We start from the raw sequence: 12,113 nt of genomic DNA on the forward strand, positions 1-12,113 counted from the left end.
GATGGTGATGGAATAGTATTGTACTATTGTACATTGAATACAATATACATTGTATATTGAACATTGTACACATTGTACACAGAGACCGATACATTGTGACACAATCAAATGAAATAGACTTTTCTACTAGCAGCAATGCAGTAATCCAGGATAATCCTGAGGGATTTATGGGAAAGAATGCTATCCATATCCAAAGAAAGAACTGTGTGAGCAGAAACACAGAAGAAAATCATATGATCAATCACATAGTTTGATGAGGATAGGATTGGGGTTTTGATATTAGAAGATGACTCTATTGCAAATATGAATAACATAACATGGAAATGGATTTTGAATAATGTTACAAGCATAACTCAGTGGAATTGCATTGTCAGCTTGGAAAGAGGGGTGGGAGATATCTAAATCATGTAACCATGGAAAATATTCTAAATTTAAGAAAAATAATAACATAAAAAATAAAACTTACTGAAATGCCAAATGTGTGACTTGAGAATCAGTGTCAATTAGTGATAATGGATTCTTGACCTGACTATATAAAGGTACATAGGTGATCTTAATCTGTACTATAAAGCAATAATTATCAAAACCATCTGATACTGGCTAAGAAAAGGAATGTTTAATCAATGGAATAGATAAGGGTAAATGACCCTAGCAGTCTAGTGTTTGATAAACCCAAAGATCACACAGCTTTTGAGATAAGAATACTATTTGACAAAAACTGCTGAGAAAACTGAGAAACAATATAGCAAAAACTAGGTAGAAACAAATATTTCACACCTTATAGCCATGGTGGCAAATTTATGGCACATGTGCCTTAGAGGTCACTCAGAGCCCTCTCTGTAGACGTGTGCTATCACCAGGTTCACCAGGGTTTGTTACTAGAAAGCCAAAGGGACATGGGGCCAAGCTGCTCCCCTCCTCTTCTCCACCTGTGCCTGAGGAAATTTCTCATATTATGCACACAAGATTAGAAGGGAAACAACAAGCTTAGAAAAAAAAATTTTATAGAAATTTCTCTGACAAAGGTCTCATTTCTCAAATGTATAAAGAACTAAGTCAATTTTATAAAATGCAAGTCATTCTCCATTTTACAAATGGTCAAAGGATATGAGTAAGCAGTTTTTATTATCAATAATTATGTGAAAAAATGTTCTAAATCCCTCTTGATTATGGAAATGAATATTAAAAGAACTCTGACATACCACCTCACACCTATCAGAGTGGCCATAAAGGCTAATCAAATTGGACAATAAAGGAAAGTGATAAATATTAGGGTAGTTGTTGCCAAATTGGGACACTAATGCATTACTGGTGTAATTGTGAACTGATCCAGCCATTCTGGTGTGCAATTTTGAACTATGCCCAAAGGGTTTTAAAGTAATGTATACTCTTTGATTCAGTAATACCACTACTAGGTCTGTATCCCAAAGAGATTTTTAAAAGTGGGGAAGAGGGGAGATATAGGTCCTACCTATATAAAAATATTTATAGCTGCTCTTTTTGTGATGGCATAGATTTGGAAATTAAAGAGATGTTCATCAGTTGTAGAATGGTTGAACAAATTATGGTATATGATGATGATGGAATACTATTGTTCTGTAAAAAATTATGAACAGGATGACTTCATAAAGAGCTAGAAACATCAAAACAATCTGGTATTGGTTAAGAAATAGAAGGGTTGATCAGTGTAATAAAGTTAGGGGTAAATGACCTCAGTAATCCAGTGTTTGATAAACCCCAAAAATCCCAGCCTTTGGGATAAGAACTCACTATTTGACAAAAACTGTTGGGAAAAGTAGAAAACAGTATGGCAAAAATTAGGTTTAGATCAATATTTAAAGTCAAAAATGGTTATATGATTTAAACATCTTTAAAAAGTGATCTTATTAAGTAAATTAGGAGAACGTAGAATAGTTTACTTATCAGATCTATGGAGAAGAGAAGATTTTATGACCAAACAAGAGATAGAGAACATTATGTAATGTAGATGTAAAATGAATAATTTTGATTATATTAAATTTAAGTTTTCATACAAATAAAAACCAATGCAACCAAGATTAGAAGGGAAGCAACAAACTGGTGAAAAAATTTATAACAAATTTCTCTGATAAAGGTCTAATTTCTCAAATATATAAAGGACTAAGTCAAATCTATAAGAATCCAAGTCATTCCCCAGTTGATTAATGGTCAAAGGATATGAATAGGCAGTTTTCAAATGAAGAAATCAAAGCTATCAATAATCCTATGAAAAAATGCTCTAAATCCCTCTTGATTTGAGAAATTCAAATTAAAACAACTCTGAGGTATTACTCCCACCTATAGTAAAGGAAGATAATAAATCTTGGAGGGAATATGGCAAAATTGGAACACTAATGCATTGTAGCGTTATGAATTGATTCAACTATTCTGGAGGGCAATTTGCAATTATGCCCAAAAGGCTATGAAAGAACATACCTTTTGATCCAACAATACCACTACTATGTCTCAAAGAGATTTTTAAAAACGGGAAAGGACCTGTTTGTATAAAATTTATTTATATATATATATATATTTATTTATTTATGGCTAGGCTTTTTGGGATGGCAAGGAATTGGAAATATAAGGGATGCCCCTTAATTGTGGAATGGCTGAATAAATTGTGGTATATGATGATGATGGAATACTATTGTGCTATAAAGAATGAAATAAGCAGAAAAAGGAGATCATTATACACAGTAACTGAAATATTGTGAAATAGTCAGATATGAAAGACTTTGCTAATAACAGCAATACAGTGATCTAGGACAATTTTGAGGAATTTATGAAAAAAATGCTATCCACTTATAGAGAAAGAAATGTTGGAGTATAAATGCAGATGAAAACACATGATTTATCACTTATTTGGGGGGGTATATGATTTGCAGTTTGGGTTTTATAAGATTATTCACATAAAAATGAATCATATGGAAATAAGTTTTGCATGATAATGCATGTATAGCCCAGATTGAATTGCTTGTCTACTCCAGGATGAGGAAGGGAAGAAGGGGATTTCAATTTTATATGATTATCAAATTGCTTGCCAGCTCTGGGAAGGGCAACTTGGATCACATAACTTCGGAAAATTTATGTGGACATTTGTAAAATGAAACATCTTTATAAATTTTTTTTTTTAAATCATAGCACTGGCTTAGCCACATTAGCCAGTTCTTTTTTTTTTTTTCAGGGATATAGTTCATCTGGAACTGGTGACTTGAAATCATAAAGATTACTTAGGTACCCCCAGAGCTCAAAGGAACCTTAAGATTATCTAGTTCAAACCATTCATTACACTGATGAAGAAATTTAGGTCTTGAGAAGTGAAGTCATTTGTTCAAAGTCATTCAGCTGTAGCAGATCTATGATAAGAATAAACATTCTGGGGGCATCTGGGTAGCTCAGTGGATTGAGAGTCAAGCCCAGAGATGGGAGATCCTGGCTTCAAATATAGCCTCAGGCACTTCCTAGCTGTGTGACCCTGGGCAAGTCACTTAACCCCCATTGCCTAGCCTTTACCACCCTTCTGCCTTAGAACCAGTACCCAGTATTGATTCTAAGACGAAAGGTAAGGGTTAAAAAAAAAAAGAATAAACTTTCTGACTCCCAGGTTCACTTTCTCCTTTGGTGAGTGCTATTCCATGAGAAAATAATATTTTCTTAAAAACTAATCATGAAAAAATGCCTTCAGTGTGTTCATTAAGAGTTTATAGTGTTGTATGAAAGGAGAGAAGGTTAGCACTCCCCTCGATAAGATTGGAAGAGGTCCTAGTGGCCTTTACAACACACATACGGTTAATGACAATGGTGGGACATCCTTTCAAACCTTTTGGGATGCAGCCAAAGCGGTAATCAGAGGTAAATTCACATCCCTGAGTGCATATATCAACAAACTAGGGAGAGCAGAGATCAATCAATTGGAAACGCGATCAAATTAAAAACCCCCAGCAGAAAACCAAACTAGAAATCCTAAAAATTAAGGGAGAAATTAATAAAATCGAAAGTAATAGAACTATTGATTTAATAAATAAGACAAGAAGCTGGTACTTTGAAAAAACAAACAAAATAGACAAAGTACTGGTCAATCTAATTAAAAAAAGGAAGGAAGAAAATCAAATTAACAGCATCAAAGATGAAAAGGGGGACAGCACCTCCGATGAAGAGGAAATTAAGGCAATCATTAGAAATTACTTTGCCCAATTATATGGCAATAAATACACCAATTTAGGGGATATGGATGAATATATACAAAAATACAAACTGCCTAGACTAACAGAAGAGGAAATAGAATTCTTAAATAATCCCATATCAGAAAATGAAATCCAACAAGCCATCAAAGAACTTCCTAAGAAAAAATCCCCAGGGCCTGATGGATTCACCAGTGAATTCTATCAAACATTCAGAGAACAGTTAATCCCAATACTATACAAACTATTTGACATAATAAGCAAAGAGGGAGTTCTACCAAACTCCTTTTATGACACAAACATGGTACTGATTCCAAAACCAGGCAGGTCAAAAACAGAGAAAGAAAACTATAGACCAATCTCCCTAATGAATATAGATAGAAAATCTTAAATAGGATACTAGCAAAAAGACTCCAGCAAGTGATCAGAAGGGTCATCCACCATGATCAAGTAGTATTTATACCAGGGATGCAGGGCTGGTTCAATATTCGGAAAACCATCCACATAATTGACCACATCAACAAGCAAACCAGCAAGAACCACATGATTATCTCAATAGACGCAGAAAAAGCCTTTGATAAAATACAACACCCATTCCTACTAAAAACACTAGAAAGCATAGGAATAGAAGGGTCATTCCTAAAAATAATAAACAGTATATATCTAAAACCATCAGCTAATATCATCTGCAATGGGGATAAACTAGACACATTCCCAATAAGATCAGGAGTGAAACAAGGATGCCCATTATCACCTCTACTATTTGACATTGTACTAGAAACACTAGCAGTAGCAATTAGAGAAGAAAAAGAAATTGAAGGCATCAAAATAGGCAAGGAGGAGACCAAGTTATCACTCTTTGCAGATGACATGATGGTCTACTTAAAGAATCCTAGAGATTCAACCAAAAAGCTAATTGAAATAATCAACAACTTTAGCAAAGTTGCAGGATACAAAATAAACCCACATAAGTCATCAGCTTTTCTATATATCTCCAACACAGCTCAGCAGCAAAAACTAGAAAGAGAAATCCCATTCAGAATCACCTTAGACAAAATAAAATACCGAGGAATCTATCTCCCAAGACAAACACAGGAACTATATGAACACAACTACAAAACACTCTCCACACAATTAAAACTAGACTTGAACAATTGGAAAAACATTAACTGCTCATGGATAGGAAGAGCCAATATAATAAAAATGACCATCCTACCCAAACTTATTTATCTATTTAGTGCCATACCCATGGAACTCCCAAAATATTTCTTTACTGATTTAGAAAAAACCATAACAAAGTTCATTTGGAATAACAAAAGATCAAGGATGGAAATAATGGAAAAAAACACATATGATGGGGGCCTTGCAGTCCCAGACCTCAAACTATATTACAAAGCAGCAGTCATCAAAACAATTTGGTACTGGCTAAGAAACAGAAAGGACAATCAGTGGAATAGACTGGGGGAAAGTGACCTCAGCAAGACAGTATACAATAAACTCAAAGATCCCAGCTTTGGGGACAAAAATCCACTATTCGATAAAAACTGCTGGGAAAATTGGAAGACAGTATGGGAGAGATTAGGAATAGATCAACACGTCACACCCTACACCAAGATAAATTCAAAATGGGTGAATGACTTAAACATAAAGAAGGAAACCATAAGTAAATTGGGTAAACACAGAATAGTATACATGTCAGACCTTTGGGAGGGGAAAGGCTTTAAAACCAAGCAAGACATAGAAAGAATCACAAAATGTAAAATAAATAATTTTGACTACATCAAATTAAAAAGGTTTTGTACAAACAAAACCAATGTAACTAAAATCAGAAGGGAAACAACAAACTGAGAAAAAATCTTCATAGAAACCTCTGACAAAGGTTTAATTACTCAAATTTATAAAGAGCTAAATCAATTGTACAAAAAATCAAGCCATTCTCCAATTGATAAATGGGCAAGGGACATGGATAGGCAGTTCTCAGATAAAGAAATCAAAATTATTAATAAGCACATGACGAAGTGTTCTAAATCTCTTATAATCAGAGAGATGCAAATCAAAACAACTCTGAGGTATCACCTCACACCAAGCAGACTGGCCAGCATTATAGCAAAGGAAAGTAATGAGTGCTGAAGGGGATGTGGCAAAGTAGGGACATTAATTCATTGCTGGTGGAGTTGTGAACTGATCCAACCATTCTGGAGGGCAATTTGGAACTATGCCCAAAGGGCAACAAAAGGATGTCTACCCTTTGATCCAGCCATAGCACTGCTGGGTCTGTACCCCAGAGAGATAATGGACAAAAAGACTTGTACAAAAATATTCATAGCTGCGCTCTTTGTGTTGGCCAAAAACTGGAAAACGAGGGGATGCCCATCAATTGGGGAATGGCTGAGCAAATTGTGGTATATGTTGGTGATGGAATACTATTGTGCTAAAAGGAATAATAAAGTGGAGGAATTCCATGGAGACTGGAACAACCTCCAGGAAGTGATGCAGAGCGAGAGGAGCAGAACCAGGAGAACATTGTATTCAGAGACTTCTCCATTGATGGTGGTGTAATGTCCTGGAACAATCTGCAGGGATCTAGGAGAAAAAAACACTATTCATAAGCAAAGGATAAACTATGGGAGTGGAAACACCGAGGAAAAGCAACTGCCTGACTACAGCGGTCAAGGGGACATGACAGAGGAGAGACTCTAAACGAAACTCTAATGCAAATATTGACAACATAGAAATGGGTTCGAATCAAGAACACATGTGACACCCAGTGGAATCTCGCGTCAGCTATGGGGGGTGGGGGGAGGAAAAGAAAATGATTTTTGTCTTTAATGAATAATGCTTGGAAATGATCAAATAAAATATTATTTTTTTTTTTAAAAGAGTTTATAGTGAACATTCTAGTGCAGACATCAACAACAGGGAAATAGGTTCTGATCAAGGTCACATATAATACCCAGTGGAATTGCTCACCAGCTACAGGAAGGGTGTGGGGAGAGGAGGGAAGAATAGAATATGATTTTTGTAACCAAGGAATAATGTTTGAAAAAATCTAACTTTTCAGACCCTACATCTAACCCTTTGCTCATTTTGTTCACTTGACCTACATTACTTTTCTTTCTCTTTTGTATAAATCTTACCTTCACTTGAATGAGCAACTCAAGTCCTATCTCTTCTGTAAAGCCTTCTCCAGTTCTGCACTACACTGACTTCTGTTTACCTTGGGAATGTGAAATGCTTCATTTTCTCTCTAATGCTTGTATTAGTTTGCTCTCCCTAAATAGATAGTAGGCTCCTTGAAGGATGTTTTGTTTCAGAGTATCTTCCAGGTGTTTGGGAAATATTTGTTGATTGATCAACTCATTTTTATCTCAATTCCTTATATATAATCTGAGTTTATAGCTGTTTTTCTTTTCCTTTAAGATATAACTTTTAAGTCTTTTTCATCTAAGAAGCCTTCTCTGATTCACTCCACTTGGCCCTGTTCACCTGTGAGATTTAAAATGGTTGAGGTCTTAAACTGTAGTGATTAAAATAGTGGAAGATATAAATTGTGATAGATATAAGAGAGGGTGAGTAAATTTGACCGCAGAAATATGTTTCACTACAGTTTGGGTTTTAAAATCAAATATGAGGTGGTCGCCAGGGAAATATTCCCAATTATTCAAATACCCAAGTCAATTGGGTTTTATAGAGATTTTTAATTAACAATACAATGAGTAATCAAAGAAAAAAGAGAGAGAGTAAGAAAGGAATAGGTATGAAGGGCCTCAAGCCAATATGGCCTAGACCTGAGTCTTAAAAGAGAAAATCAGTCCATTTTTTATAACTCACCATAAGATCTGTCTAAGTAAGGATTTCTAATGACACCAGGCCAGCAGTATCTCAGCTGCTTTCACCAGCTCCCTACTCCATCTGAATGTTTCAGAATCAGTCTCCTCAGAATGAGTCTCTCCAATCTGAATGTTTCAGAATGACTTCTCTCAAGAGCCTCCAGAGCTCTTACCCCAGAGGGACAGAGCCCCTCAGAGGAGCTCCTCAAGGAGCTCTCCTTCAGAATGAGATCCTCCAGAATGAGAATCAGAAATCGAGATCTCTTGCTCTTCTCTGAGCTCTTATTTTTAAGGGCAAAATCTCCTCTGTCACCTCCCCTAAGTCCTTACATCTACCAATCACTGTAGATGTTTCTAAAGGACCACCCATTCTTAGTCCACACCTAAGAAGGTGTGGATTTTTGAGTAATTCACACCAGGAAAGCTCTGAGTAAGTTTTCCAGTTCTTTGTTCCTTGTAAATTCACAAGTTGCTTGACCTTTATAGGTACTTAGCTTAAGAAAAGTATGGGTTTAAGTACTTTTCATTGTTCAGGAAAGAGTTTACAACTTTATCTTCCCCTAGGGCAGACCCAAGTAGGTAAAGTAGAATTCTCACATTCCTACTTTAAGTAGAGTGGGTCTGGGAAATTTTAAGGTTTACACACCCAAGCACAATTCTTAAGTACTATTAGGTAAAACATAGGTCTCTCAAATTCTAGTGTGGACTCAAGAACTCAGTAGCTAGGGGCAGCTAGGTGGTTTAGTGTATTGAGGGTCAGGCCTAAAGATGGGGGGTTCTAGGTTCAAATTTGACCTCAGACACTTCCTAGCTGTGTGACTCTGTGCAAGTCACTTAACTCTCATTGTCTAGCCCTTACCACTCTTCTGCCTTAAAACCAATTGGTTCTAAGACGGAAGGTATGGGTTTAAAAATTTTTTTAAAGAAGCTAAGGATTCTAAAAGGCAGAAGTGAAGAGAGAATACATTCAGGTCACAGACACAGAAACAAGAGATGGAATAGATTTCAGGGGGAAATAGCAAGTAGGTTCTCTTAGTTTAAGTGTAGAATATATAAAAGATAATAATGTGAAATAAATCCAAAAAGTTAAATCTATCTGGAAAGTTAAATCTGGAACCAGACTGGTTCACACACCCAGTAGCTTGTTTATGTTTTGTCCTAAAAGATAGTAAGATTTTTGAGGAGTGACATATCTAGACCTGTGTTTTAAATGACAAATGGTTATTTTTTTAAAAACGTGGAAAGACTTACATGAAGTTATGAAGAGTGAAATAAGCAGAACCAAGAGAACATTATATATGGCAATAGAAATATTATTTGAAGAATGATTTATGTATGTCCACTTCAGAGAAAGAACTGTTAAATGGAAATAAGCAAGACATAATTTTATGTGTGTGTGTGTGTGTGTGTGTGTGTGTGTGTGTGTGTGTGTGTCTTTTTGTCAGATGATGCCTTCTCTAATGGAGGAAGGAGATAAAGGGAGGGAGTTACCTAGGTGTTTTAAATGACAAAATAAAGAAATATTAAAAATAATAATAATAGCATTTGTATTATACCTTCATCAGACCCTGTGCTAAACAAATATTTCTCATTCAATCTTTGCAATAACACTAGAAGGTAAGTTCTATTATCCCTATTATCTATTATCTATTATCATTGAGAAAACCAAAGCAAACAAATTTAAGTGATTTGCCCAAGTACACATAGCAAAGCAATATTTGAACTCAGGTCTTTCTGACTTAGTCCAGACTTAGTCCCTATAATACTTAGCTGCCTCACATGATTTTTCACGTGAAATATAATGCAAATGAAGAAAACAGAACAAAATTAAAACATATTTTAAAAGATATATATACTGAGACACACAAATACATACTGAGAAAAGCAAAACCATAAGATTCACACACATATATAATGTGTCTGTGTCTATACAGATAAAGAAATGGAGAAGAATAAGCAATTAATGAAAAGTGATATAACAGGAAATAAAGGGTCAATGTTAAAATACATCTCATGTTGATACTTTTTTTACATTTATTACGAATTTAAGTTTACTGTTTTGTGACCTTTGTGCTCACACAAATGAACTATTCCTAATGAATGTTTTCATTTCTTTAACTTAAAACAGGAGCATTACTACTTGGTGGAATCCTCTACTCCTGGCAGTTTCCTCATTTCAATGCTCTAAGTTGGAACCTTCGAGAAGATTATTCCCGGGGAGGCTACTGTATGATGTCTGTCACTCATCCTGCTATGTGTAAACGAGTGGCCTTACGCTACTGCCTGGCTTTATTTGGACTGTCAGTGTTGGCCCCCTTGTTAAAAGTCACCACATGGACTTTTCCCATCATCTCCTTCCCAATCAACTTATATATTTCCTACCTTGGTTTTCGGTTCTACAAGGATTCAGACCGCATCAGCTCTAGGAAACTCTTTTTCTGTAGCCTGTGGCATTTGCCATTACTCTTGCTCCTTATGCTCACCTGTAAGCAATCATTTGTTGGGGGGAAATGACAAATGGGAACTTAAGAACTGAAATCAGATAACTTGGCTACAAAACAATGCTATGGAATAACATTTTTAAAGCCAGTCAATATTCAATAACAAAGTTTAGGGATTAACATTTTAGTATGTTGATATTAAAAAAATAATCTTCAGTGCTTATAAATGATGCCATAGGAATATATACATGTCTTTGTACATATTTTCATATATACATATATCTTGAAAACTATTTTGCTCTCTTTTCTTCATTTTTTATTATTTCAAGATATTTCTGTATATGTGGTATATACACAGGCTTTATACATATATTGTGGAGCTAGTAATAAAAAAGTTCCCTCTGGGAAAATTGTTCAGCTTAAAGATTTGGTATTTTAAAAGAACATCTTTCTTTTGCTCTGTGCAATAGATAATAAGAGAAATAAAAAATGACATCTCGAAATGATCAAATAAACTATTATAAATTTTTTTAAAATGACATCTCCATTTTACATGTCTTTCTCTAATATATATATATGTGTGTGTGTATATATATATATATATATGTGTGTGTGTGTGTGTGTATATATATATATGGATTCTCTCTTTCCCCTTCTAGCCCTTTTTGTCATCTTTTCCTTTTAAAAAAGAAAAATTATCAACACCCACCTGGATGTTGAATGGTGAACTCTAGTAATCTAAACTCTCTCTAATTCTGTTTTTCAGGCTCTAAATCCCTATCAGATCCTGATAACTTTTCCCTATGGCAGAACAAAAGAAATTCAGCCTTTTTTTAAACCTGGAAATCAAAGACTTTACTCTTTAATTGTTCCCTCTGTCTTTTAAAAAAATCTATCAAACAATAATGAAAAAAGACATCTGTTTATCTCTAACATAGAGTACTACACAAGTTCTTTGCTTGTACATTTCTGATAGAGCTACTTCTCCCCGCCCTGTACATTAGCATTTAAAAAATTTTGTTGAAGATAAAGGCTTACGATAGTGCCTATAAATTGTTTTCCATGGCATTTCTTGAGAGAGGCTTGCTCTGGGCTTGCAGTGTAAGAAATCCCTCATCATTGTATTTGTGAAAAGAAAATTTGCAATTTGTTGCAGCTTTCAAATATATGTGTGTGTGTGTGTGTGTGTGTGTGTGTGTGTGTGTGTGTGTGTGTGTGTGTAAGATTTTCTTTTTCTTCTGAAGTAAAATAATATATAAGAATGGTGGTATATATGATGCAATTTAAGAAAAGGTAAATTTATAATAGGTTTTTACAGTTCCTAAAAAAACTGATAATATTTGATCCAATCCTCCATCAACTAGAAACAAGTAAAGCATCATTTTTTTTCAAACTAGTGAAAATGAGTTGGCTTAGTTTTTTTAACATGAGAACAATACACAAAGGTGTACTGAAAACCCTCAAACTATTCCTTCCCTTTCATCAGTCCTGTTCTGTAGAAGATTTTTCCTATAATTGTAAAACTGTTTGGTTATTGGAGAGAAACTAGATTACCAAGCCCTTATAATTTCCTATTCTTGTTCCCTAGATTACACACTTACATAAATGTTTGTGTAGACACTTGTGTGTGTATTCCCCTCATG

At 34.9% G+C, this 12,113-nt stretch overlaps 1 protein-coding gene and 1 pseudogene across 3 annotated transcripts in view; both read left to right on the top strand.

The window, feature by feature from the left end:
* LOC100021387 (protoheme IX farnesyltransferase, mitochondrial) overlaps positions 1-11,006 on the top strand; it is a 193,826-nt gene extending 182,820 nt beyond the window's left edge. For all 3 annotated transcript variants that reach the window (XM_001373524.4, XM_056817469.1, XM_007483380.3), the window contains exon 7: positions 10,158-11,006. In XM_001373524.4, coding sequence (XP_001373561.4) covers positions 10,158-10,543 — 386 coding nt within the window. In that variant the 3' untranslated portion in view covers positions 10,544-11,006. The remainder of the gene's footprint in view (positions 1-10,157) is intronic.
* LOC130457816 (U6atac minor spliceosomal RNA) lies at positions 3,725-3,843 on the top strand (annotated as a pseudogene).
* Positions 11,007-12,113: the final 1,107 nt, after the last annotated feature.

Source organism: Monodelphis domestica, chromosome 2 (genome assembly GCF_027887165.1).
Source record: "Monodelphis domestica isolate mMonDom1 chromosome 2, mMonDom1.pri, whole genome shotgun sequence".
NCBI lineage: Eukaryota > Metazoa > Chordata > Mammalia > Didelphimorphia > Didelphidae > Monodelphis > Monodelphis domestica.